At 46.4% G+C, this 27,548-nt stretch overlaps 6 protein-coding genes across 7 annotated transcripts; 4 read left to right on the top strand and 2 right to left on the bottom strand.

Moving 5' to 3' along the window:
* The first annotated feature begins 292 nt into the window (after positions 1–292).
* LOC128264841 (calphotin-like) lies at positions 293–10,603 on the top strand. The gene is made up of 6 exons (XM_053000553.1): positions 293–397; positions 492–2,413; positions 4,064–4,070; positions 4,167–5,226; positions 6,972–7,249; positions 9,585–10,603. The coding sequence occupies exons 1-6, from the start codon at positions 395–397 to the stop codon at positions 10,581–10,583; spliced, it is 4,269 nt and encodes a 1,422-aa protein (XP_052856513.1). The 5' UTR covers positions 293–394; the 3' UTR covers positions 10,584–10,603.
* Positions 6,887–7,423, top strand: LOC128264847 (uncharacterized). Of its 2 annotated transcripts, XM_053000562.1 has the most exons (2): positions 6,887–7,054; positions 7,121–7,423. In XM_053000562.1, exons 1-2 carry the CDS (start codon positions 6,974–6,976, stop codon positions 7,346–7,348), a joined length of 309 nt encoding a protein of 102 aa, XP_052856522.1. In that variant the 5' UTR covers positions 6,887–6,973; the 3' UTR covers positions 7,349–7,423. The 2 variants fall into 2 exon arrangements, with proteins under 2 accessions (XP_052856522.1, XP_052856521.1); XM_053000561.1 differs by having other exon boundaries at positions 6,888–7,423.
* Positions 10,604–11,213: 610 nt separating the features above from the next.
* On the bottom strand, positions 11,214–12,536 carry LOC128264842 (prisilkin-39). The gene is made up of 2 exons (XM_053000554.1): positions 12,377–12,536; positions 11,214–11,744 (listed from the first exon to the last, which is right to left on the bottom strand). Exons 1-2 carry the CDS (start codon positions 12,377–12,379, stop codon positions 11,367–11,369), a joined length of 381 nt encoding a protein of 126 aa, XP_052856514.1. The 5' UTR covers positions 12,380–12,536; the 3' UTR covers positions 11,214–11,366.
* A 1,867-nt stretch (positions 12,537–14,403) lies between these two features.
* Positions 14,404–22,629, bottom strand: LOC128264849 (putative vitellogenin receptor). The gene is made up of 5 exons (XM_053000564.1): positions 22,065–22,629; positions 20,920–21,333; positions 17,737–20,286; positions 14,849–17,304; positions 14,404–14,745 (listed from the first exon to the last, which is right to left on the bottom strand). The coding sequence occupies exons 1-5, from the start codon at positions 22,468–22,470 to the stop codon at positions 14,593–14,595; spliced, it is 5,979 nt and encodes a 1,992-aa protein (XP_052856524.1). The 5' UTR covers positions 22,471–22,629; the 3' UTR covers positions 14,404–14,592.
* Positions 22,630–23,131: 502 nt separating this feature from the next.
* Positions 23,132–24,081, top strand: LOC128264851 (protein CutA homolog). Its single transcript, XM_053000566.1, has one exon. It carries the CDS (start codon positions 23,240–23,242, stop codon positions 23,816–23,818), a length of 579 nt encoding a protein of 192 aa, XP_052856526.1. The 5' UTR covers positions 23,132–23,239; the 3' UTR covers positions 23,819–24,081.
* Positions 24,082–24,303: 222 nt separating this feature from the next.
* On the top strand, positions 24,304–27,244 carry LOC128264850 (pre-mRNA-splicing factor ATP-dependent RNA helicase PRP16). The gene is made up of 2 exons (XM_053000565.1): positions 24,304–26,302; positions 26,915–27,244. The coding sequence occupies exons 1-2, from the start codon at positions 24,454–24,456 to the stop codon at positions 27,223–27,225; spliced, it is 2,160 nt and encodes a 719-aa protein (XP_052856525.1). The 5' UTR covers positions 24,304–24,453; the 3' UTR covers positions 27,226–27,244.
* The last annotated feature ends 304 nt before the right edge of the window (positions 27,245–27,548 follow it).

Below are 27,548 nucleotides of genomic sequence, written 5' to 3'. Positions count from 1 at the left end.
TACAGATCATAAGAAATAGAGTCCTCAGGAAAATTAAAAATGCACATTAAAATTTAATGTGTAACCTCAGGGGCCTCAGCTGTATTGGGCTGTTTGTTATCAAACGAAATGTGTTTTTTTTTACTCTGCCACGAGTTGTGGTTTTGGCCATCTAATAATCCGCACCGAAAATGAGATGTGTTTTGCATGATTTCATTGTTGGCCATCTGCATTAGCATTCCCATTGCCAGTCAACATGTAAAAATCTCGACATCTGGTGGATCGCACCAATTAAGGGGAAAGAGAGCTGGCCAACTATAAATGCAGATGGGGTCTCCAAGATGGTCATCAGTTAATCGGTTACGTTCGCTCGGTGCACCTCTAGCTCCCCGTGTTTTGTGATTCCCGAGTGAAGATGGTAAGTGGCCATCGCAATCAAGTCTCCCAGTATCTATTTTTTTCAAGTGATTACCACCCAGTGATACTGTCATGTTTGTCTCTTCTACGTGCAGAAATCCTTTGCCTTTGTCGTTCTGGCTGCATTCAGCTTGGTCGTGGTGGTCAGTGGACGTCCGGGTGGCCAGTACCTGCCACCTCTGCCCGTGAAGCAGGTGTCCGCCGCGCCCAGTTTCCAGCAGGTGGTGCAGCCACAGATCCAGCAGGCCCTCCAGTCGCAGTTCCACATTCAGCCCCAGATTCAGGCTCAGGTGGAGTCCATCCAGGCCTCCATTCCACTGGCCAGCTTCACCATCCAATCTGGCGGTCAGCAGCACTATCAGAGTGCTCCGGCTCCAGTTTCGATCCCTGCCCCTGCTCCAGTTAGCATTCCTGCCCCGGCGCCCGTGGAGATCTCGCAGCCAGCTCCGCAGGTGATCTATGAGCCACCCAAGCCCATTGTGGCCACCCAGACGGCGGTGAGCAACGCCTATTTGCCACCCACTCCTGTCCAGCAATTTGTGCCCGCTCCGGAACCAGTGGTTAAGACTATTGCACCACAAGCACAGCAGGAGACGATCACCACTACTTACGCGGCACCCGCTCCAGTTCCAGTTGCAATTCCAGTTGCTGCCGTTCATGAACAGCACCAGGTGGTGCATCAGACTTACTCCGCTCCAGCTCCTGCTCCTGCTCCTGCTCCGGTTCCAGTTCAGGAACCAGTCTACGCCCCTGCTCCAGTGGCTCAGCAGACTTATTCAGCCTCAGTTCCGGTTGTCCAGGAACAGACTTATTCGGCTCCAGCTCCTGCTCCCGTCGTTCAACAGACTTATGCAGCTCCAGCTCCCGCTGCAGTGGTTCAGCAGACTTACTCCGCTCCAGCTCCCGCTCCAAAGGTTCAGGAACCACAATTCTACAGTGCTCCAGCTCCCGCTCCAGTTGCTCAGCAAACCTACTCTTACCCAGCTCCAGTGGTGCAGCAAGCTCCTGTTATTCAGCAAGCTCCAGTAGTTCAGGAAGTCATTCAGCAAACTCCTGTTGTTCAGCAGACTTACTCCGCTCCCGCTCCAGTGGTGCAGGAAGTTATTCAGCAAGCTCCAGTCATTCAGCAAGCCCCAGTGATTCAGCAAGATCCAGTGATTCAGCAAGCTCCAGTGATTCAGCAAGCTCCAGTGATTCAGCAAGCTCCGGTCATTCATCAGACCTATAGTGCTCCGGCTCCTGTGATTCAGCAAGCTCCAGTGGTTCAGGAAGTGATTCAGAAAGCACCTGCAGTACAGGAAGTTATCCAGCAAGCTTCAGTGGTGCAGGAACAAACTCAGGTGGTTCAACAGACTTACACTGCACCAGCTCCTGCTCCAGTTGCTCAGCAGACATACTCTTACCCGGCTCCAGTGACCCAGCAAGCTCCTGTCATTCAGCAGGCTCCTGTTTATCAGCAAGCTCCTGTGGTGCAACAGTCTTACTCAGCTCCAGCTCCAGCTCCAGTGGTTCAGGAACAATTATACAGTGCTCCTGCTCCAGTGGCTCAGCAGACCTACTCCGCCCCCGCACCGGTTGTCCAGGAACAGACTTACTCCGCTCCAGCTCCAGCTCCGGCACCAGTGATTCAGCAGACCTACTCCGCTCCGGCTCCAGTTTCGATCCCTGAGCCTGTCCAGCAATATAGTGGTTACTCCTACCAGTCTCCTCAGCCAGTGCCAGCTCCAGTTCCCGTTCAGGTGTCGCTCCCTGCTCCTGCTCCTGCTCCTGCTCCTGCTCCCATTTCCATCCCTGCTCCAGTGCAGCTGCAGCAATCCTTTGTTCCAGCACCACCTGCCCCCATCCAAGTCCAGCAGCCATCCCAACCGATTGTACAGTATGCTCCTCAGGCGGTGAAACAGCAAGTGACCTACACCCAGCCCGCTCCTGCCCTTGCTTCAGTTCCAGTTCCAGCTCCCGCTCCAGTGCCCGTGGAGATCGGAACCAGTTACGCCGTCAACGGGGGATACCTGTACAAGTAGGATGCCCGTGAACGGACCCCGGCGGAGGTCCGAACTCGCATCGAGTTGTGGATCCAACGTCAATCGCCGATCGGTTCATCTGAACTTAGTTCTTACGTAGCCAATTTCTAGCACCTTTTTAAACGTTTTACAATTTTTTTAAGCCAATAAACTGTTTTTGTTATAAAAAAAAAAAATATGCCCTCATTTAAATGTTTTATTGACAGGGAAACTATAAATCATGCAAATGACAGCATAATAAATATCTCTGTGAAATAAGGCCAAAGCAACAACAACGAGGTTAAATTCAATTTTGGTGTTATTTCTTTTTATGTGGTAATATTTCCTACATTAAAATTGGGCCCTTTTTTATAAGGAAATAACAGCCCAAAAGAAGCAAGAAAGACTTTTTTGTCTACTGTCTCTTCGCATTTTTGTAAGGTATAAATACTTATGGATAAAATACTATAACTTATGGAAGAAAATCCTTTTAAAGATTTTAAGTATGTTTGTTTAAACCATTTAAATCATTGAAAACTGATATCTAACTGCTTTATAAAAAACAAAAGCATGTGATGAATAAATCACACATATTAAGAACAATTCTTGAAATTCCAGTACTTATCATGAAACTCCATCTTCTATGTGTGACTTGAAATATAGCAATTTCACAAAACGGTAAGTCAATCAATTATAAATCACCTTTAAGCGGCTTTTGTGTTATAATAAATTATAAGTAAGGTAGATACATAATCATCTAATAGCTAAATTAAATTCTTAAGCTGCTAATATTTATTGATGTTTCTGGGAAGAATAAATAAAAAGTGATTACTGGGTTCAGTAGACTTTAGAGAGTTTTATAAATAAATAAATTACTTTGAAATGGGAAAGGCCCAGCAGATATTGAGTTTAATGATACCTTTACAAAAAGTCCTGAACTGTAAGTCTTTTGTTATCAAAAGTTCAAAAGTTCAAAAGTTCAAAAGTTTGTGAGCAGTAATAATATATAAATAAATTGTATATAATGTACTTTTCTTAAGAGATTTCAAGGATGTCTGAAGCTTCGGGATATTCCCACTCAAGTTTTCCGACCTGTAAGCTATTGTTTTTATTATGATGATTAATGGAGTAACTGATCTTCTTCGAGGGCTTTTGTATGGGACTGCCTTTGCCTTCGCCTTCGCCTTAACCACGTTAACCTCGTTGATGGATGGCTGAGTAAGTGACGGAACCGACTTATGAATGGAGTTCAATAACGAGTTTCGTATGGGCCCCCGTGTTTGCCATTTCTCATGTATAGCATTTCTTCCCCCAGTCTTTTATCAACAACATCTCCGATTCGCGAATAGAATTGGACTTCAAAATTAGAATCGGATGGGGGATTTAGATTCAGAATTAAAATGAAGGGGGGAAGGGGAATGGCGAAAAGTCGGAATATTATTGGCGACTAATGAGCTCCGCGGACGAAATGCTTCATTATTATGGCTCTTTTATTTTCAACGCTGGTTTTTTCTATAGACGATATAGTTTGTGTGGTTTTGTTCTGGTTTTGTAGCGCCTTTTGACATTCGTGTATCAAGTTGGGCCAGACATTTTCGGCATTTCGACTATAAATAAATGGTTTGCCGGTGGACAAGGTACTAGTGTTCTCACAACTTCGGTCCCAGCAACATGGTAAGCCACTAGCTTCCTCCACGGATCCTGTTCAAAGGATAGATATCCCAAAACAAGAAATATCATATACATTTAAAATGTTCTTTGTACTTGTAGAAATTCTTCGCTATCCTCTCGCTTGCCCTTTTGGCCGTGGCCTCGGCCGATGTCAGCCATCTGACCAACACCTACCTGCCCCCCCACTCGGCGGCTGCCTCCACCAGCTACGAGTCGTATGAGGCTCCCGCTGCCGCTGTGGCCTCCACCTATGAGGCTCCCGCTGCCGCTGTGGCCTCCACCTACGAGAGCGAGTCCTATGCCGCCCCCGCTGCCTCCTTCACCAGCGAGTCCTATGCCGCTCCGGCTGCTGATGTCGATACCGCCTCCTATGCCGCCGAGTCCACCGCCGCCGAGGAGACCTACGAGCAGCCCGCTGCCAGCTACGTCGCTCCCGTGGTGACCAAGACCTACTCGGCTCCCGCTGTCTCCAGCTACTCCTCCGCCCCGGCTGCTGTGTCCAGCTACTCCGCCGCCCCGTCTGCCTCCACCTACAGCTACTCTGCCCCAGCTGTGTCCACCTACACCGCTCCCGCCGTGGTGAAGACCTACACCGCTCCCGCCGTGGTGACCAAGGCCTATACCGCCCCCGCTGTTGTGAAGACCTACTCCGCCCCTGCCGTGTCCAGCTACACCCAGGCCTACACCGCCCCCGCTGTGGTCAAGAGTTACTCCGCTCCCGCTGTGTCCAGCTACACCGCCCCCGCTGTGGTCAAGAGCTACTCCGCCCCTGCCGTGTCCAGCTACACCCAGTCCTACACCGCTCCCGCCGTGGTTAAGACCTACTCCGCCCCAGCTGTGTCCACCTACACCACTCCCGTGGTGACCAAGGCTTACTCCGCACCCGTGGTCACTAAGACCTACACTGCTCCCGCCGTGGTGAAGACCTACTCCGCCCCAGCTGTGTCCACCTACTCCGCCCCAGCTGTGTCCACCTACTCCGCCCCAGCTGTGTCCACCTACACCGCCAAGACCTACTCCGCCCCAGCTGTGTCCAGCTACTCAGCTCCCGCTGTGGTCAGCAGCCACTCCGGATCTGCATACGGATCCGGATTCGGATCCGGATCGGGATACGGATCCTCCGGCACCGTGTACGGCTCCAACGGCGGATACGTCTATTAAAGACTGCGAGCATCCCAAAAACGAAGCTAATCATATACGACAAAACCTTTTTTTTTCTTACAATAATAAATCGAAGTAATGTGCTAAAACAAATCAAATATCGTTTTATTTGAAATTAAAGAGACTAGTAAAAAAGTTTAGTTTACCTAAAGTGTTTAACATCTTAATAAATCTGTGATTTATTTAACAATATTTCTGAAAGGAAGATATTTTAAGGAAGTCTTGCTTGAGATCATTCAAAGTTGAGTGTAAAACCTGGAATTGGATGACCAATTATTAGACCAAGTTAATCAGAGATTATAGTCTTGGCTCTTAAACCTGTTCCAGTGCATGTTTCATTTAGTTTCCCCAATCCTACATAGTTGGCTGTCAAAGAAGTTAAATATTTTTTCTGGTTTGGCCAGTTCTAAGACACTCAGTCATAAATTTATGGGATTACCCGAGAGGCTTAATCACCTTTGCATACATCCGGGAATAAAAAATAAATTATATGATTCTTCAAAACAATTAAATATTTCTTACATTCCTACAGTTAACCAGATTTATATGGTTAGACGTGTATGTATATTTTACAGCATTGACCAATCGTCCTAACCTATAAAGAAACAGATTTAATTTAAATTTATATTAACAATTTCAGTTATTTGGAAGTATATTTTATTTAACTTGATTGATAAGTAACTTTAAAAAGTCTAAAAAAAAATAAAGTACTAATTGATTTTTAGAAATGCAAAGTTACCAAAATCGTAATTTTAAAAATTGTCGTTCATTATTTTGCACTCTATTTATTCTAAGTTAATTAAACTAACATTTTAAAACATGTTTTTAAATAATAGATAGTTGTTATACAGACGATGTCGGGTGAACTTTCGGTTTTTAAGTTAATAGCACTGCTTTCAATTATTGCACAGTTAAAATTTGGCTTTTATTGAACGCTAAACAAAAGCAAGTTTCTTTTCACCTTGCCACCTTAAAATCCTATAAAATGTCATCAAATCGCAACAACATAGCCAAATAAATTAGTCAAATGTCTTAATACAAATCCTATATATAATGCAATCAATTTATAACTCTTTTTGCCCCAGTGATCAAACCATGAAAATGTGCTAGCAAAATGTTATACAAACCTGAGAAACCATTGCGATAAAGACTTAAACGGAAGAAATCAAGAACTCATAAATATCGAATATCGAGCAAAATTATAAATAAATAAGACTAGTCAACATTTATTTGCCATTAAGAGAGCAGAGCTTATTAATTATACGGATCCAATGGAGATCGTGCAACTGGCAACGTGAATTTATGTTTTGTACCCTATACGGATATATATACAGATGCCCATATGGCGATATGTCCGAATTTGCATTTTGTGTTTGCCGTTTCCCTTGTGAATGCATTATATACAACCGATGTACACATATACAAGTGTGCATACATTTATAAATTGTATCGCTTGGTGCGAAATCGAAATCGGGTTAATGTCCAAAAAACGTGTTATGCCCAAAGCGGGTAAGGGAAAAAATAAACAATCGAATCTTGGGTGAAGAGCGCTCAAGAATGAGGCCATTATTCGGGAAAGAGAGAGCTCTTCCTGAAGGCTCAGCTCAAGAATTGGAATCGCAGCTCAGGATATAAAAGAATGCCGCAGGCGGACTCAGAATCTCATTAAGTCATCGCCGACGGAAGGAATCGGTTTTCATTTCATATTCGAATTCGGAATCGGTTCCATCACATTACATTAAGTCATGACGACCAAGGGTTTTATAATCTTCGCAATGACACTAATTGCATTAACTGGCGCCCAACCACTGACCCATGACCATGCGGTAACGGAAATGGAAATGGAAATGGATGCGATGGTGACCACTAAACGTACCAATTTGGTCATTCAGGGAATGGACGACGAGTCCATGAGGTATCATTTCGTCACCGAGCATCGACCCACTTCGCTGGGACAGAACTACTACCTGAAGCCCGGCCAAATAGTCGGGGCCGTCAATCTGGAATCGGACATCCTGGAGGTGCGACACGACCAGGATGAGGGGAAACCAGTGGCCAGCAAGCATAACATCCTGTTTGTGGCCTACGCCAAAGACCTGGAACACAAAACCAAGCGCTAATACACTGAAAGAAAAAAATAGTTGTTAATCAAAGTATTTCGTACTCAAATTAAATATTTTACGCCTTGATTTGCATCTATTGTAGTTTTTAGTTAATTTAAATATGGACATATTCTTTTTTTTTATAATTAGTTCGATTTAAAAAAAAAATACATTTTTTGAATATATTATGTCTGAAAAACACAAAACTTGCGATTGCATACATATGTATATCGAATCATTGTCACAGAAAAAATAAAACAATTGTTTGCACACATATTTTATATTAAAAGAAAACTTATACAACTCATTACTTAGAAAAAATGCAAAACGAAAAGATTATGCAAATATATTTAAATTTGATTCATGGTCGAATTTTGTTAAAAGTCACTGACAAACTGATCTGCGTGAAGATTACTTTACCCAATCGATTCTCAGTCAGAAATGAACTTTGAAAACAATTCCAATTTACTATTCATTTTATTCAAGTAGGCACCTCGAAAGCAAAAAATTAATTACTCTTTTATTCCTTTGATTTACTCTTAAAGAAACGGGTATGATAGCATTTAAAAAAAGCTAATTCAGATCTATAGAGAAATGATTTTAAAATTCAAATTTTTATCATAAATAAAGATTATAGAAAATAGTAATAACATCATTTATATTTTGGTCAATCGATTAACAATACACATAGCTTAAAAATGCATCTTCTCTGGCCAAAAGTTAAAGTATTCGTATACTATTTTATATTTGTTTACCTGAATCGTATTAAAATGGATTTTAGACAAAAGCAAACAGGTAGTAATTTATGTGCTTATGATAACAACTCTGCTTCTTAAACAGTTATGGCTATAAATTGTTCAACAAGAAATTCCCCTCCAATGACTCTGACAATTTTAAGCAAATTGCATTGACCATATAGACCTACAAGGGTATTTTTAACAGCTTATCCCCCTGTTTTTATTTTTTGCTTTAAACAATTTTTTGTTTGTTGTTAATTCCTCTTCTCTTTTAGCATTTTGTTTTTTTTTTCTGTTGTTTTTTTTTTTTTTTTTTTTAATTATATAAACGCACGCAAAAGACATAAACACTTGGGTACAAGCGAAAAGGTGTCTGACCATTAAGCCCGATATGTGTGGATTAAAATTAATGTGTGTGGTGAGTAATCGTTGCTTTAAAACGCGGGCTGTCAGTGCATGGGGGCTCTCGATTCGAATCCAATCCAACCCAAATCCAATATGCTAGTGTCTTTTTTTTTTTCAACTTGGATTGGATTAGCTTGGATTACCCGGCTCACGAACCCGCGATCTTCTCACCCGCGGCACAGCGCATCATTAATTACACCCGGCGACTTCCGAAATGGACAGGGCTAAAAATAAACAGTCAAATAAATAGAGTCTACGACATCCTCCAATCGCGCCATTCTTCATTGGCACTGTCCAACAAGGTTTCGAAATTTAAAAATAATTGCATTTTGTATTTTTAGAAAACAAAAAGTAAAAAATACAAAAAATAACTTGTTATTCCTAGATTTTAATGGTTTAAAAAATTGTATTTGGTAAATTTTGTAATAACAAGATAGCTGTCTAGGAATAAATAGGTATTTTTAGATTCTACAAATTTGTTTCAACATGTTTAAGTATTTTTTTTTTCTAAATATACTAGGAACTTAAATAAACTAAACAAAATGTAAGCATTTTTTATGTGTACCAGGTATCTGGCTATCGAGAAACTGAACTTTTTGCATTTTTCTTTTGAAAAGAGGTAATTGAGCGTGGGAAAAACTTTAATTTGTGCACTAACAAAGGATGGAAAATAAAAGTAAGTCGTTTTAAGTACTACTTCCGAAGTATTGTGATGTAGCCCAGTGTGCGTTGAACCAACATCAGCCACCGAAACTATGATCATCAACACCAGTAGAAGAAGAATAAAATAAACTTTTGCCGCCCCATTCCATTGCGTTCTAATAGTATCGCTTTATTTTTTTGCGCTTTTTTCTAGTTTTTTGTGTTTTTTTTTTTTTATTTTTTTGTGTGCGTCTTTCGGGGGATTGGAAGATTTGTACCCACCTGCACACCCATTGTTCGGGGTCTCCTATAAAAGTGTCGGCTCACGGCTGCTGCGGCATTAGTTCCACTTCCCACAACGCTGGAACAGCAGCTGGTAAAAGATTAAGAGAATCCAAGAGGAACCATTAAGATGGTAAGTTTACTTCCCGGGATTAAGTTTGCGACTCACATGGTTTCATTCCACGCAGCGCTCCTTTGCTATTGTGATTTTGGCCTTGGCCTCGGCGGGTTGCGCCAGCCCATTGAGCAATTCCTATCTGCCGCCCAAGGTGGGTGCCCAGAGTGGGTATAGTGCTGCTGCCTCCAGTTCCTCGGAATCTTATGCTGCTCCAGCGGCGACCTTTGTCCGAAAGGCAGCTCCTTCCAGGCAGTATCTGGCTCCAGCTGCATCCCAATCTCATGGTAGTTATAGCTCGGGAGGATCTTCGTACTCCGCTCCAGCTGCATCCCATGGATCGTACTCCGCTCTAGCTGCATCCCATGGCTCGTACTCATCCGCCGTGCCCTCCAGGAAGTATATAGCTCCTGCTGCCGTGTCCCATAGCAGTTACTCCGCTGCTCCCGCCGTTTCCCACAAGAGCCATGCTGCTCCGGCTGCAGTGTCCCATGGATCCTACTCCTCGGCTGGCGGCTCTCATGGCTCTTATTCCGCTCCAGCTGCTTCGTATAGCTCGTATTCCGCACCAGCTGCCTCCCACACTAGCTACTCGGCACCAGTTGCTGCTCCATCCAAGCAATATCTGGCTCCGGCTGCATCCCAAACCAGCTATAGCTCCGCCCCTGCCGTTTCCCATGGATCATCATCTTACTCCGCTCCAGCCGTTTCCCATGGATCATCCTACTCCGCTCCTGCCGTTTCCCATGGATCATCTTACTCCGCTCCAGCTGTTTCCCATGGATCTTCCTACTCCCATGGATCATCATATTCCGCTCCAGCTGCTTCAACTTCCCACGTTTCCTACTCGGCGCCTGTGGCTTCCAGGAAGAGCTATGCCGCTCCAGCTGTCTCCCATGCGAGTTACTCGGGATCGGGATCGGGATTGGGATATGGATCTGGATCTGGAGCCAGTCATGTGTCTCTTCAAGGATCTGGGCTCCGATCAGGACACGGATCTAGCTTCGGATCTGGGCATAAATCTGGTTCCCACGCTTCCAATGGAGGCTATGAATACCGCCTGAAGCATTAAAAGGATCTCTACAAAAGCGAACATATGATATATTGTAAAACTTTTTTTTTATCAAGCGAAATAAACTTTAAAATGCAATAACCACAAAACTTTGTTAAAAAAAATTAATATTTTTATAGCAGCAAATATGGCAGAGGCTATTACAGTTTTAGTTAGCATCTAAAGGAAGTTTCTGAGTTTCACGGAATTTAAGTTACACTTAATAAGCTTAAATGTGGCTAAGTTGATCAGTACCACGTTTAAACGTTTTTATTAATTTATATATATTTGTTTTATTTTGTTCTTGATTCTTCTTTTATCCTTAAGCTAACCATTATGTCAAAGACGTATAAAACTGTATTAATTATTAGGATGAGATTTTCAAAATTAATGTCCACAAGCAAGAAAGGTTTTTAAGAAATCAATTTTTTTTAAATACTTAACTTTTGACATATGGGAATGTTTTTAAGAAAAACAGTCAACATTTTAAGGTAAGCAAACTTTTGTTTTATACATAGCGACTAAGGCGTTATTGCATTTAAGACTTTCCGAAAAATCTTCAAAAATGTACTTAAAGGATCAGTCCGCTCCTTTAGAAGTCTAAAAAAGGAAGTGCCAAAAATTCCCAGTTAAAATATAAACACGACAATGTATGTTAATTAGTGTAAAGCGTTTGAAAAATTTTAGTATTCATAAATTGCACAAAATAATAGCTTAGCAGAGGCAAAAAAAAAAAAAGTTATAGGAATATACATGTCCGCTTGCTCCATTGTTGCTGGCCAGGATGCCTCCCGAAATGTTGGCCTAGTAGACATAGCCGCCATTGCTGCCGTACTTGGTGTCGATGCCATTTAGGCCGGAATAGCCCGAATATCCGGAGTAGCCGGTGTACCCAGTGTTCGCCGGCAAATAGGTGCGCGATGGAGTGGCATAAGTGGTGTACTGCGGCACCGCATAGCTCCTGTAGCTGGACGAGACCACCGGCGAGGCGTAGCTGGAGCCGACTCCGCCGGAGTAATATCCGGATCCGCTCGAGTACGACGGGTACGAGGAGTAGCCGGAGGAGTAGCCGCCGGAGTAGCCACCGCTCAAGGGGGGCAGATAGCTGCGCGACAAGTGCGACACATCGCCGGCACAGAAAGCCACGGAGGCGGCCAAGATTGCGAATACGGTTAAGGAGTTCTGAGGATTTGAAATTGGAAAATTTATTAAGAAAATTTAACATTGTTTTTGTTTCTAATTAAATTTAAGACATATCAATATTTTTTTTTAATTTAAACCTTTTAAACCAAAGTTCTACATTGATGATGGTGGTTTGAATCAGAATCTTGAGTTCTATATTATTGCAACTATCTTATACAGCTTTATTAGCTTAAACAGTTTTTAGATTTGGCTATTACTAATTTAATTGCAATTATTTTAGTTTGTTATGATAGTTAATTTTTATAAAATCGACAGATGTACCTAATTGTATACAGTCTTGTCTTCTTTTCATATTTAAGTAGATAAATGTTGTTAAATTTGTATAGGAATGCCAAAAGAGTTACAAAATTTAAATTATTATTATTTAAATTTTTGAAAATATCGTTCGTTTATATTATTAGACTTTTAGATTTTAATTAAATGAAATTAAAAAAAAATTCATTGAATTAATTTGCCAACTCGTCAGCACTTAAATTTTTTGGTCAGCAACTATTTTTTACCTTATACTTTTAAATTGCTAACAAGTATTTTAAACTACAATTTTAGTTTTAATTTATACTTTTTTAAGATGGTTTTTCGGTTTTTTCTTTTTATGTGTAGTTTTTACTTACCATTTTAAGAATTCTTGGGATAAGTTCTGGTTGGTCCTGGATAAGGATTGGGGTTCTTAGAGCTGTATGCACCGAGTGGAAGCCGACGATCAACTGTTGCTGATCCGTTGGCCGGGTCTAGTTTTTATACGCTTCTAAGCGCGAATCGCAGTGTGCACCCCAGATACTTTACAACTGATTTTAACGCCTTGGCGCGCTGTGGACACTTGGACATGTGGACATGTCGGCAGACAGGGCCCATTACTCAACGGGCAATGGGCAACCGGACAGAAGACTCCGACTCGGAGTCCCAGCTGCTCTGGGAAGTTCGTCATGTTCGGTTGTCATCGCCATCGCAGCTCGTTCGATATCCCACGACTCATCCGGCAGAGAAGCCCCGAAATTATCTGGCCGTGGAAAAACCACGTTCGCCGAGCTGTGCCTTATACAGTGTATACACTGGGAGAAATGCCATTTTAATTTTATTTAAATCCGACCAAATACCTAATAGCCAATGTCGAATTTCAACCAGTACTTTAGCTTGCTACGTTTGTCCTAAGCGTTATTGTTTTTCTTTCAACAGCCTATTGTTCGCATAATTTAATAAACCTTAAAAATTATACATATATATATATATATTAAATTTGTTTTTGATTTTTTGACTTGATTTCATTATTATCAATTAATTAATAACATTAAATAGTTATAATTGGTTAATTTTGCGTGACCCTTCTTTTTCAAATAACATATTGGAATTATTTATTTTTACATATTTTTTTATTTATTAAATGTTGTTATGGTTTTTGTAGGTTTTTTTTTTTTGTTTGTACTAGAACTTAAATTTATTTATTTTCTTATTGCTTCCGATTTATTAAAACAAGAAAATGTTTGAAGCCTTGTGGCCAATTTTGTGCACATTTTGTATAGGCCCAAAGAAAATTCGTTTTAGAAATCGCTCATTCACACTATCGCTCTTCTCTGAGTGTATTCCCAGGTTTGGGTTTGGGTTTGGCTTTGCGTTAGTTAGTTTTATTTTTACGAGTGCGGCACGCCCCCTACGGCGTGTGAAGTCGCACTCGCTCTTTTCCTTAATTATACAATTTGTGAGTGCTCTTCTGGTTTCGGTTTCTAAGCCAAGCAGCTAAGGCTATAAGCTGAGCCAAGCAATTCGGATTCGGGTTCGGGTTTTGGTTTTGGTTTTGGTTTTGTCTCTACATTTTTTTATGACATTTCGCGGTCGACGGCTAAAGCGCTTTGGTCTTGTTTATATGTCGTCGCTCATAAATCTTGCGGCATAACCGTTATTAATTGTTGCAATGGGTCATCGTCATCCAAACGGGCAGATGATATGTATTTCTATATCTGTTTCTGTTTCTGTTTCTGTCGCGGATCCCGCGGTTTCCCACTGCAGTAATTTTTGTCCGAGGTTTGGCAATTTCTAAACATCGCGCTGACATCATGACCAGCCAATTAATCACTCTGTATTTGGTGCAATCCTTTTGCGATATTCCAGCGTGTAGTGATTTGATATTTGATGGTCGACTTTTTCAAATTTAAATGGACAGTACGCGGACAATAAGGCGTTGCCACCCGGGTGCAGTATTGGGTTAACACTCTTAAAAATTAGTTCACTTAGTTACCGTACTTACAAATATATTAAAAAATATATATATTAAATAAATCGACCAAAAATTAAGACTTACACAAAAAATTTCTGCAATAAATAAAAAACTTCAAAGCCCCATTTTAAAAAACTGAGATTTGGAGGATATTAAAGAACGAACATTTACAAGTACACTACTTTAATATCGGATTTCTGTTAGATATATTATGGACTGAGAGTAGTTTTTCGAAAAAAAAAAAAATTAAAATTAACATACAATTAATTCCAACTTTTAAATAGATTAAAAGAGATTTCAATGCAAATTCACACTTCACAAGCTGTTCCACTTCGAGATCGGAATTCTTTAGGAAATGTATTGGACTGAAAAGTACAGGCTTTTGATCACTTTTCTGCAAAATCAGCATTCGAAATTAGAACAATATAATTTTAGTTGTTTAATTTCTTATTATTATTTAGACATTTTGAAGTATAAATCATCTTAAATAAAGCAGTACCAATCACCGATAAACATATGAGTACAATAATAAATACATAGAGTGATAACAAGACCGTCCAACACTAAGCAATTGCAATTTGGTGAAAAACTTTTACGGATGGGGGGGTTTCCCTTTATTTACGGCACAGCTCGTGCATTCGCATCATTGCCTGCGTAACTTCCCCCGCCGAATTGTGCGGCGGTATTGTCGTCGTCAAAGTCTTCCACCAGGATGTCTGGCACCTGCCCACTGCCCTGCCGTCCTCCGTCCAGCGGCTGTAGGCTGCTCTCCTGTTGTGCGGAGCAGGATGGATAGTTGGATGGATAGTTGGATGGATTGTTGGATGGATGGTTATCATTGGGATCGTGTAGCTTTTTCCATGCATTCACTCACTCTGGGGCTCTCGAGAAGCAATTCCTGAGCCATTGGATCGCTGGACGACTGCCGTCCTGGCCGGAGCAGCCGCTGGAGCGCATTCGGCACGAACGATGACGATACGCTGGTGGTGGTGAACGTGTCGTTGCTGCCCCGGCTGGAGCCTGTTCCCGTTCCCGTTCCCGATTCCGATCCCGGGGCGAATTGAACTCCGGCCTCGGCACGTTCTTGCTCCAAGAAGTGTTTGGTGCCGCCGAGCGTCGCCAGCGGATTCTGGAAATGCAGGTTAATGTTGAGATCCGTGTGGCCGCGCTGCCGGTACTGATAGTACATGTACCCCAGTCCGGCGACCAAACATCCAGCGGCCAACACGAGCAGCGCCATCAGCCAGTGGCTGCCGGTGGACTGCTGGAGCCGTTGCTCCAGCTCCAGGCTGTTGCCGTGGTCGGTGCCCACGATCACCTCGCTGCCGGATCCATGGGGACACCTTTCGCCCTCGGCCACCATGCTATTGCCGCACATGCACTCGTAGCCGTAGTCCGCCTGCAGGCACAGCCCATGGCAGTGGGCATGCTGGCAGGGATGCGAGTCCTTCGGCGGCTGGCGGGATCTGCCGGCCACCACAATGTCCTGGGCGTTCAGCACGTTCAGATTGATCTTCTTGCATGCCCTCGATCCGTACATGGCGCACTGCACCGCTTCGATGGAGCCCAGGTTGACGATATACGCATCGTTCTCGTACACACTCAAGCCCGACGGATGCATAAGAGCATTGGACTTTTGCAGCATTATCTCCGGTCTGCGTTGCATGGCCGACTTGAACCGATAGCTAATCCTCTCCAGGGTGCGCTTGTGCAGGTCCACAAAGTACAGCAGCTGCTGGTGGGGATCGGTTGTGAGCACGGTCATGTAGCTCTCACTCCTCTGCAGCAGCATATCCCGGCGACTGCCATCCAGCCGGGCCATGTGAATCTCCGAGCTGGTGTGGCCAAAGCCCTCCGTACGTATGGCTATGTAGAAGATCCTGGCCTGGTAACCATCCACAGCCAGGTGCTTCAGGTGCTTGGGGCTCCTCACGTGCACGATCCGGCCGCACATGCGCGCCTCGAAGCTGCAGGCCTGGATCTCCTGCCCGCCAGCACTCAGCACATACACATTGCCGGTGATCCAATCCAGGGAGACCTTTGTCGGTGTGGCCAGGCCCAAGGCCCGCACGATGTACCTCTTCTGCAGATCGTACTGATAGAGGACACCCTCTTCGTCGGAGGCAAAGTAGGCCATTTGCCGCTCCATATCCACATCGAAGCCGGCGATACGGGAATCGTTCGCCGACCAGGCAACGGACAACATTACGGGCTGTTCGCTCAGGTTGCGTACTTCATTGAAGCTGCTGAAGAGCAGTGTGGCGCCGGACCGGAGGCTCTTGCAACTGACCCTGTCCTGGCGCAGCATAAAGTCCGCATGGCACTGGCACTGATAGCCACCCAGCGTGTTCTCGCACAGCTGGGCACATGGCTGCTGCTCCTGGCACTCGTCGATGTCCGAACAACTGGACTGGTCCGCGTCCAGGCGGTAGCCATCGAAGCAGGAGCACACGCCACCGGCCGGTGTGGCCCGGCACTTGTGCTGGCACACCTTGCGACCACTCGTCGCTCGGCAGGCCGTCGTGCACTGGGGGCCCTCGTCGCGTCCGTTGGCACAGTCCGGAAAGTTGTTGCACACCCGCGACATGTCCACACACTCGCCGTCGTGGCAATCGTAGAGATCGGGCCGGCAGGACCGCCTCGAAGTGCCCCACGGCTGGGTGTGGCTCTGGTTGTGATTGGCCTTCTCCTGCTCGCAGCTCAGCTCGTCGCTGCCATCGGAGCAGTCCCTTTCGCCGTCGCAGCGGAACTCCCGCCGGATGCACTGCCCCCCGGAGCGGCACTTGAACTCATAGATGCTGCAAATCTCGCCACAGTCGGTCTCATCCTCGCCACGGGGACACTCGGCCGTGCCGTTGCATCTGACGGCCGATGGCAAGCAGATCTTCAGATTGCTCGAGCACTGGTACTGCTCCTCGCCGCAGGATATATTCGCCGTTGTGGATCCCGATCCCGTTCCCGATCCCGGTCCGCAGTTCAACTCGTCCGACTTGTCGCCACAGTCGTTGTGGCCGTCACAGACGAGACTCCGGTCCAGACACTGGCCCAACAGGCAGCGGTGCATGTCCGGCGGACAGCTCCGATGGCCACACTTGTCGTGCTCGTCGGACCCATCGCTGCAGTCGATCCGGCCGTCGCACTCCCAGCTGGCCGCGATGCAGGATCCGCTGCTGCACTGGAACATCCCCGGCTCGCATCCCGATGGCGCCTCGCACATGGCCTCGTCGGAGTTGTCGCCGCAGTCGTTGGTCCCATCGCACACCAGGCCCGAGTCCACGCACTTTCCATTGTCGCAGGCGTGCTGATGGACATGGCACTTCTTCGTCTTGTCTGGATGGAGTAAATTAAAGGGATAGCGGGTATGAAAAAGGAATTTCGGTTGGTTTGTGATCTCACCAAGTAATATTAATATTTATATAAAAAAAAAGTACTTTGAAAAGTATGTCAAAGTATCCAAAACTATATTTAAAATCTAAAACTCAGTTGGATTTATTTTTAAAAAGATGTAAATAGTAAAAGCTCCTGATACTTATGAATTAAAAGCAAAGTAAAAATTAAAACTTGGTGGTATCAGATAAATTCTATTTAAATAAATTTTTTAGTTGGCTCCTCTTAAATATATGTAATGATTTGAAAGCGAGCTTGTCGAGAATCCAATACCAATTCCCGATATTGAATTGAGGTTTGGAAAGTATCTATACCGTACTATTTCTCCGCTTGGAACAGTCGGAGTGGGGAGGCATTTACTCCGCATTCGCTTACCAAACAATTCGCAGTGCTGCTCATCCGAGTGGTCGTGGCAGTCCATGTGCTCGTCGCACCGTCGCTCCTTGGCCACGCATTGATCCCCGCTGTGGCAGGGGAACTGCCGGGGCGAGCACATGACCTTCGGCTTGCGGCGGTGCTCCTCGTCGCAGTCCATCTCGTCCGAGTTGTCGACGCAGTCGCGCCGTCCGTTGCATCGGTGGGCCATCGTCAGGCACTCGCCGCTGCGACACCGGAACTCGCAGTCCAGGGCCTCCAGGCAGGTGCGATTGCCCGCATCCCGGTACACAAAGCCGGGCGGACACAGGCAGACGGCATGGAAGGGACCCTCGCCCACGCAGATGTGCGAGCAGCCGCCATTCAGGTGCTGGCAGGGATGCGATTCCCGGCTGACCGGCGCACTGGCCGCCAGTGGAATGCGAGCTGGTGCGGCAATGGGCACAAAGGGCAGAATGGCACCCGGATCACCCTTGGCCTCAATGTCGATCCGCTTGCGTGGGCCCATGTTGCTCTTGTGCGTCCAGTAGACGCCCGGTGAGCCCAACTCGCTCCAGAACAGATCCTGCTGCACCAGAGCCAGGCTATACGGTCGCCTCAGTTTACCCCGGAAGGTTTGGCCCTGCGGCTGCTTATAATCCGAGTAGCTAATCCTGCCCAGGTCGCTGTCCGACCAGAAGAGCGTATGGGTATCGTAATCGGCCGCCAGCTTGATGTCATCATCGCCCAGATCGTCCTCAAAGACATGCACCTGCTCGCCCTTGCCGCTCAGCGGTATCCTGTCGATGTGTGTGTGCCGCCTGGCCTTGAGCACCACATACATATAGCCCTCCGCCGGCATGACACTCAGCCCAATGGGCCACTCCTGGCCCGGAAAGAAGCGGATGAGGGCACGATGGCGCGTCTGCAGCGAGAGCAGCTCGATGACGCCCCGCTCCACGTCCGCCCAGTACAGATTGCGACCGAGATGGTCGAAGGCCAGAGCACTCACATTGCCCAGATTGGAGCGCACCAGGACGCTGGTCTCCTGCTGCTCCGGCTGGTACTCCAGTATCAGTCGCTGGTCATTGTCCGCTATGATGAGGCTGCCGTTGATGCGATTGTACACCATTTCGTTGATGGCGCAGGGCAGTGTGTGCGACTTGCTCACCACGTGGCGGCCAAAGGCGGTGTGCTCGATCTCCAGCAGCACCTGTGCCAGGCCCACAAACAATCGCTGTCGCTTCTCGGTCAGGGTGCAGCGCTGCTGATCCGGCGCCAGTCGCATACCATCCGGACAGGCGCAACTATGGCCGCCAGCCTCCGGCTCGGCGAGGAGGCACAGGTGGGAGCACCTGGCCTTGGCACAGCCATGCTCGGTGTCCGGCTGCTTGGCCGGATGATAGATGTGCACGGCGTATATGGTGCGGTCTTTGGCCAGGACGCGGTGACCCTTGCCGGAGAACTTGTGGCACGCATGCAGACTCTTTGTGGCCCAGTCCGACCAATACAGCTGATCCTCGAATATGGCCAGGCCGTAGGGATGCTTCAGCATCCCGTCCAGCACCGTACGCCGGCCAGTGCCGTCGGGTCGCACCGTTTGCACGCTCCCCAGCTTGGCATCCACCCAGTAAATCCTCTGCTGGTGCATATCCAACGCAATGCCGTTAGGCCAGTGGATATTGTCGCTCACAATCGGGCGCGATCGAGTGCCGTCCATGGAGGCACGACCTATCATGGGTTTGGCACCCCAATCCGTCCAGAACATGAGACCACGCTGCGGCCAGAGGGCCAGGGATCGCGGCTGGTGCACATCCTGGGTGACCAGCACGGCACAGTTGAGGCCATCGTTCGAGCACACCGCAATGTGCCGCAGTATGTTGTCCGAAAAGTAGATGTTCTGCGTCAGCCAGTCCACGGCCAGGTCCTCGGGTGCGTCCAGGCCGGAGGTCAGCAGGATTTCCGCATGCGAGCCATCGCCGCTGGCCTTCACGATGCTCTCCGCCTCGTTCTGGATGTTTGTCCAGTAGATGTGGCTGCCGTCGTAGGCCACGCCAATCACCTTGCTCAGATTGCCGGCCAACTGGAAGACATGGTTGCGCACATGGTCCTCGCGCAAGTGCATTCCCACCACGGTCATCTGGGTGGTGTACAGCAGGAGCGGTTGCTGATCCGGCGAGCCGTGTACGATGGCGCGACAGGTGCGATTATCTCGGGCCAGCTGATAGCCTGCATCGCAGACGCATCGATATCCACCCGAAGTGTTCTCGCATCCCTGGCTGCACAGATCATCTCGCTCCTGGCATTCGTCGACATCCTCGCACCTGTCCTCGAACTTGGCCTGCCGGAATCCCGCCGGACAGTGGCACTCGGCTCCTCCGGATGGCATCATGTGGCACTTGGCGCCCGGCGCACACTTCTTCACCTCGCAGTCCGGCTTGGAGTGGCAGCTGTCCGACTCATCGCTTCCGTCGGAACAGTCGCTGTGCCCGTCGCACACTTCGCTAAGGAGCAGGCAGGATTCGCGGTTGCGGCACAGGAATTTGCCCATCTGGGGCTGACACAGGTTCGCTGAAAGAATAGATAGCTTGGTAATATCATTTTTTGGCAGATCCTCCGCAATGAATATTTTATTAATTTAGCAATAATTTTAATATGCCTATATGTGCTGATGTTGTGGCTGTAATACACATATCTGTACACTTTTAGTCACTCATTTATTAAGTACATTTTATACTCTTGCAGAGGGTATTACAATATTAAAGAGTATTATATTTACTTTGGGATGAATATTTTTCCAAATTATTGAAAATGGTTTTATGCAGTAAATCAATTTGTTTTGCTTCAATTCATTTTTACATTTTTCTAATGGTTATAGCATTTGATTTTTTATAATTTGTTAATATTTTTCAATATTTATTTAATTTAAGCTAAGATAAATACAAATTTCTCAATTAATTATGTACACATAAATATGATATAGGCATTCGGATATATGTACAAAACTATACGAGCAAAAATGTGTAAACGTGTAACTTATTTAATAAAAAAAAATGTTTTAACGCATAAATATATATATTTCTTCAACTTTGGACAATGTGAAGTACTTGCATTAATTTCTATCAATTTCATTTAACAATTTAATAATAGTTTCAGGACAGATATATATTATAAATATTTAAAAATTAAAAAAGTGTGACTCACCGCATCCTTTTTCGTCGCTACCATCGCCGCAGTCGTCGACGCCATCGCAGACCCACTGCTTCCGCCGCAGGCATCGTCCGTTGGCGCAGAGGTGACCCTCCGAGGAGGAGCAGGTGGCCGCCGCCTGCGTGCACCCGGCCACCTCGTCCGACTTGTCCACACAGTCCGGCCGTCCGTCGCACATGAAGTCATCCGGGATGCAGGTGCGGTCCTGCTGGCACATAAACTCATGATCGCTGCAGTTGCGCATGCGGTGGGTGTCGCCAAATCGAAATCCGGAGCGGGCCGGGCAGTTTAGCTCATCCTCGCCGCCGGGACAGTTGTAGATGCCGTTGCACATTAGTTCCGCTGCCAGGCAGGCTCCGTGTGGCTGGGCACACGGGAACCAATGTGGCAATCGGCACAGTAGGTAGTCTGTAAATCGGGATTGGAAATTTAAAATGTAAGGTTTAGTTTTACTCTGATTTGACTTAAAACTAAGATGATCTTGGGCTCCTTTCCCATTCGGTGAAAAGATTCGTACTGGATTAGCCCCCAAAACCTCCGCAGTCCAAGTTATTTAAATCGATTTGGTTTCTGATTGATTATATCAAAAAAAACTACAATTTATAGAGCCCTTGTTAGAGGACAAAGTTGTGTGGTTTTGGCACAAAAATCTGTTAAATAAAACGTATTTGAATTTTCTTAGGCTCAAAGGTTTCAAGGGGAAAATTATTATATGTATATATATCAAAAGTTAAACTACAATATAGATCATCAATGAAAGGGTATAAAAACGTCGTGTTCCTTTCCCTTTTGCCGCCAAAAACTAGACTACACATCTTAACTAAGCTCTTTTAAATGGACTTATAGATATTAAAAGTGAAAAACTACATTACATAACAATAATGTTTTAGTATAGAAAAGTCAGGTTCCTCTTTGGCGCCCAAACCCCGCCGCCACCAACTCAGCTGAATTTCAAATCGGAAAAACTATACCCCATGGCATAAAAGGAACTATACATGATCTTGGTTATCCCTTCCCCAGGGGTTACCATAAACATTAAAATTACATTATGGATTTGGCTGTAAAGAAACTATTATTGAACTTGGGGATCCCTTCCCATGTGGACCCAAAATCTCCCCGGATTGACATTAAACGCTCACCGCATTCCAATTCATCCGTGCCGTCCTTGCAGTCTCCGCGTCCGTCGCACATCTTCGCCTGTAAGATGCAGCCGCCGTCTCTGCACTGGAATTGACCCGCATCGCACCGCGTGTCCTCTGATCCCGGCGTGCCGGCAGCAGTTGCACCGCAAAGGACAAGAAGCCAGAGCAGCGCGATGGCCATGTGGCGCGCAACAGCTCGACAGGATGCAGGTCCATCGTTTGGATCGTTTCGGTGGTGATGGTGGTGGTGTTTGCCACTTCCGGGATCAATACTGGAGTCACTGGAAGGGCGAGCGCGTGTCGGCGAGGTTAGGGTGAATCCTTGCCAATCGGCGGTCATTTTCCGGCCCTCTGACCGAATCCGTGTCTCACTGGGGGGCAGCTGGTGCTCGACCAGGCACATTTAACACAAAAGCACACAGTTTTATCGACAATTAAACTAAAGACAGAAAACTGTGAACGAAAAAAGGAACAGGAAAAAGTACGGCTTGCAGCTTGAAAAGCTGAAAGCGAATTGAACGAATAAACCGTTCCGCGGATCGGTTCAGGTCATTCGGCGGGCACTGGAAAAGCACCGTTACAAGGATGTGACCAGAGGCACTTGGCAGAAATTCACCAATAAACTAGGACACCACCTCTTTATTTTTATTTTAAATCTATAATAAATATATATTAGAAAACCAATTGGCTTTACTGTTTACGGTTTACGGTTGACCAAAAAATCTAATAGGAATCAGGGTCTTATTAGGTTTTTTTGTCAACCATATTAAAAATATGCACACAACTCTGAAATACTATACAAATTCAGATTGGATCAAACAGTTTCATATTCTTCAACACGATTTTTGACACTAACGTCTATTTATTAATTTTTGGTTTTAAACAAAATTTAATATTTAATATTGAGCTTAAATATAAAAGTTACGAAAAATGCTACCGTTTAATTTTGTACATATACTAGATTTTACAGATTTTATTTTTTACTTATTAAAATTGATGAAAACTCAGTGTAAGGAAGCCTTAATTTTTTTGTAGCTTAAAAATTGCTAAACAGTGAGCATCGCCGCATCGCAGTCCGGCAACGCCACAGCCGGTTATTGTTTTGTTATTGCTATCTGTCATTTGCACCGAAATTGGGATTGTTATTGCTGTGCCGTGCAAAGTGCATGTAAATGCAATATCGGATCTGTGCAAGGTTCTTGCCCTTTCGCTGGGTGTTTGCTCGCGACCTGTTGTTCGTTTCCACCATCGCCGCCGTCACAATTCGCCCGGCCTTAGCCACAAGCAGTTCGTGTTTCGCCAGCCGGGAAAGGTGCTTCTCTTCCAGTGTCCCGCCGTCCAGTTCCAGTTCCTGTAGTTCCAGTAGTTCCATTTCCATGATGAGCGACCAAACGGGAGAGTCCTACCAAGCGGGCAGCAGTTCGGTGGCCTTTGTGACCACTCCGGATCGGGAAACGGCTAGGAAACTGGCACGCAGCATCATCGAACGAAAACTGGCCGCCTGCGTCAACATCGTGCCCCAGATCGAATCAATCTACATGTGGGAGGGCAAGGTCAATGAGGACAACGAGTTCCTGCTGATGGTCAAGACGCGCACCAGTCGCATCGACGAACTGAGCAAGTTCGTCCGCGAGAATCATCCGTATAGCGTCGCCGAGGTCATCTCGCTGCCCATACAGAATGGCAATCCACCGTATCTCGACTGGATTGCGCAGACGGTGCCGAAAAGCGCGGATAAAACCCAGGACTAGGCCAAATTTATAATGTGATATAATGCGATTAAATGTTCACTGAAAATTGGCAATGTTTTTTTTTTAAGCTTTCCAAGGGCGCCAGCTTCAGGCGTTGCCAGTAGGCTTCAATTTACACACTAATTTTTAAGCAGTCCGGCAGGCTCATATTCAACACGGGTCGCGCTGTTTTAAAAGTTAAATTCAATTTTATCATTAATTTCCACTGCAACATTATTGGATTACATCATAAAATGCTTTTAATACACAGCTCAAACTTTTTAAAGAAACTGTGGCACATTGAGCACATGGTTATTGGAAAATAAATATATGAAATGATATATTTCTTGAAATACTCACTAAAAGTGTTTGTTCGTTAAAGCCAAGTGATACACAATATATTACATATTTTGTTTCTGCAAAAATGTTTGTTATTGGCCATTCTTGTGTGTAATCATTACAACTAGTTCTGGCTACAAAACAGTCGGAATGGCATCACTGTCGCCCTCCAATTTCCAACCGGGTGGCAGCACTGGCGATCAGCTGTGAGCGGCAGCAACGCCAACGCGAATGAATCGTTTTTGCGGCAACGAGGAGGATTTAGGAAAAGTCCAAGGAGCAGCGCTATCCACTTGGCCAACACAGTAGAAGACAGGATGTCCGACGATGACGAGGCCGGCGTCCACCGGCTGGAGGGCACCACGGGCCAGGAGACGCGCGGCGGCCTGGTAATCCGGAAGCCCAAGGATGCCGCCCAAACGAAGGGCGGCGGCGGATTCAAGGTGCCGCAGGCATCGCTCCTCGGCCTGGACAAGCTGGCGGCCAAGCGGCGTGCCGAGAAGGAGCAATCGGAGCGGCTGATGTCCTTCCAGGACAGCGAGTATGACGACGCCGGCGGCGGCAGTTCCACGCCCCAAACCACCGGCGGATCCAGTGAGTTCGCCTTCAAGAAGCCGGACACCAAGAGCTTCGAGAAGCTGCGCGGCCAGCTGCGCGAGCACAAGGACGAGACGCCCTCGCACACGGGCGGCGTTTCCGAGAAGGCCCGCGAGCGTCTGCGCGAGCATATCCAGCGGGACAAGGAGCGTGGCCGCCTGGCCAGCTCGTCATCCTCCGCGGCGGAGGGCAGGGACCGGGATCGCGAACGCGATCGTGATCGGCGCAGGAAGCGTGACGGCGAGCGAGACAACGACTTTGAACGCGACCGCGACAGGCGCCGGCAAAGGGATAGAGGCAGGGAGCGGGATCGGGAGCGGGACCGGCACCGCAGCCGTGATCGTGATCGCGATCGGTCCGTGTCCGAGCGCAGTGTCCACACGCCGCGGGAGCCGGGCACCCCAGGCGGCGGCGGCAGCAGCGGCGTGTCCAACAGCTCCTGGGACGATGAGGATGGCGACGGCAGCCAGCGCAAGTCGGACTGGGACATGCCCACGCCGAAACGCCACAACAGCCAATCCCGTGACTGGTCGGTGCGCAGCGGTGGCGGCAGTCGACGGCATCAGGATCGCCGGCAGGATGACACGGCGCGTCCAACGCCGGCCCATCGGTACAATCAGTGGGCCCACGACCGCAAGCGCAGTGGAGCCACGCCCTGGGGCGAGGATCCCGAGTCGCTGGACCTGTGGGAGGAGGAGCAGCGGCGATTGGACCGCGAGTGGTACAACATCGACGAGGGCTACGACGATGAGAACAATCCGTTTGCCGGCGCCAGTTCCGAGTATTTCCGCAAGCGTGAGGAGCAGCTGGAGCAGAAGCGCACCAAGCGGATCAGCGCCCAGCAGCGGCAGAACAATCGGGATAACGAGCTGTGGGAGCGGAACCGCATGCTCACCTCGGGCGTGGTCATGTCGATCAGTGTGAACGATGACTTCGACGAGGAGGCGCTGGAGCGGGTGCATCTGCTGGTGCACCACATCATACCGCCATTCCTCGACGGCCGCATCGTGTTCACCAAGCAGCCGGAGCCGGTGGTGCCCGTCAAGGATCCCACCTCTGATATGGCGCTGCTGGCGCGGAAGGGCAGCGCCCTGGTGCGCACCTATCGGGAGCAGAAGGAGCGCCGCAAGGCGCAGAAGAAGCACTGGGAGCTGGGCGGCACCAAGCTGGGCAACATCATGGGTGTCCAGCGGCCGCAGGACGACGAGGATGCCCGTTTCGACAAGGACAACGATACGGCCGACTACCGCAAGGATCAGAAGTTCGCCGACCACATGCGCGACCAGGATACGGGCGGCAAGAGTGATTTCTCGCGCAAGAAGACCATTTCGGAGCAGCGCCGCTTCCTGCCCGTGTTCGCCTCGCGCCAGGAGCTGCTCAACGTGATCCGTGAGAACTCGGTGATCATCATCGTGGGCGAGACGGGCAGCGGCAAGACCACACAGCTCACCCAGTATCTGCACGAGGATGGATACAGCCAGCGGGGCATGATCGGGTGCACGCAGCCCCGTCGAGTGGCCGCCATGTCGGTGGCCAAGCGCGTCTCCGACGAGATGGACACCCAGCTGGGTAGGCACTTCCCAATTTCACCACATTGTGTTAGCATTGTATCTCAAGGGTTTAGCAAGCATTTTTCCATTGTCATTTGCAAATTTTTTTTACGAAACCAAAAACAATCATTTGAGAAACGTAAAGATATTTCTCTCTCTTTCCGAATAGGTTTTATCCAACGAAATCCTAATAACTTATACAAAAATATTCATTATTTCCCAAAGAGTTATAGAACCTTACAAATTTTAAATGTAATAATAACCAATTTTGTATAGGTCAACATTTAAATCAAATCTTTAAAAGAACTAAAAGAGATATTTTGTGAAACGTAAAGGATTTACCAAAAGTATTACTAATACTCAGTTAATCAAGTTATCTTGATCTTATAAGATTTAAGAAGTAATTCTCTGTTTGTTTAACTTTTGAATCGTGAATTCTTTTTTTAAACAAATATCTGTGCTTAAAGAAATATCTTTGCTTAGATAATATGATCCATTAACAAATCAGGGAATCATTTTGATTTAAAACTGTTTCTACCACACAAAATGAAATAGTTTAACCATATTATTTTTGAAATCAAATCTTGTAATAAACGGTGTATCATCTAATCTTGACTCTTTTGTCTTCCAGGCGAGGATGTGGGCTATGCCATCCGATTCGAGGACTGCACCTCGGAGCGCACGGTCATCAAGTACATGACGGACGGTATCCTGCTCCGCGAGAGTCTGCGCGATCCGGAACTGGACAGCTATGCGGCCATCATCATGGACGAGGCCCACGAGCGATCCCTCTCCACGGACGTACTTTTCGGACTGCTGCGAGAGGTGAGCTTATTGATCATTATTTTGAATCCATTCCTCTGGCGTTTCCACTCCCCAATTATCTGTTCAACCCAAAGACTCTTACTGTTGTGCTTATCGATTCGTATGAATCATTTTTGAGTTGCATAAACGACTTACATTTTTTACTTTGCATTCTTAAGAAAATATATTTAAATAAGGGTTGTTTAATATTCAGATTCCATTCCTTAATATTCTTGCCTAACCGAACGTGTCTTTTGTAAGATTGAAAAATAGATTTTCAACGTATAAATATATTGTTGTATTTTTTTAATTCTTCCCTATATTTCAACCATATCAGCGAGATATCTATTTTTTTTAAAAATATACAATTGCTTTCCTTTCAAATGCTTTAAACTACTGATCAACAGAAAAAAAAACCAATCCCTTCACTGCTACTCGCTGGCTTTTTATAATTAACTTTA

Source organism: Drosophila gunungcola, unplaced genomic scaffold (assembly GCF_025200985.1).
Source record: "Drosophila gunungcola strain Sukarami unplaced genomic scaffold, Dgunungcola_SK_2 000081F, whole genome shotgun sequence".
Taxonomy (NCBI): domain Eukaryota; kingdom Metazoa; phylum Arthropoda; class Insecta; order Diptera; family Drosophilidae; genus Drosophila; species Drosophila gunungcola.
This window is presented reverse-complemented; position numbering and strand designations above follow the sequence as displayed.

Bases quoted from the DNA above. Each gene is read 5' to 3' on its own strand.
- LOC128264851 (XM_053000566.1), top strand. From the start codon at position 23,240: ATGCAATATCGGATCTGTGCAAGGTTCTTGCCCTTTCGCTGGGTGTTT.
- LOC128264841 (XM_053000553.1), top strand. The intron at 5,227-6,971 runs AAAGACTGCGAG...CATTACATTAAG, and splicing joins CAACGGCGGATACGTCTATT to TCATGACGACCAAGGGTTTT. The intron at 7,250-9,584 runs GTGCGACACGAC...CATTCCACGCAG, and splicing joins TGGAATCGGACATCCTGGAG to CGCTCCTTTGCTATTGTGAT.
- LOC128264850 (XM_053000565.1), top strand. From the start codon at position 24,454: ATGTCCGACGATGACGAGGCCGGCGTCCACCGGCTGGAGGGCACCACG. The intron at 26,303-26,914 runs GTAGGCACTTCC...TTTGTCTTCCAG, and splicing joins CGAGATGGACACCCAGCTGG to GCGAGGATGTGGGCTATGCC.
- LOC128264849 (XM_053000564.1), bottom strand. From the start codon at position 22,470: ATGTGCCTGGTCGAGCACCAGCTGCCCCCCAGTGAGACACGGATTCGG. The intron at 21,334-22,064 runs GTGAGCGTTTAA...CCCGATTTACAG, and splicing joins CACGGATGAATTGGAATGCG to ACTACCTACTGTGCCGATTG. The intron at 14,746-14,848 runs GTGAGTGAATGC...TCCGCACAACAG, and splicing joins TGCTTCTCGAGAGCCCCAGA to GAGAGCAGCCTACAGCCGCT.
- LOC128264847 (XM_053000561.1), top strand. From the start codon at position 6,974: ATGACGACCAAGGGTTTTATAATCTTCGCAATGACACTAATTGCATTA.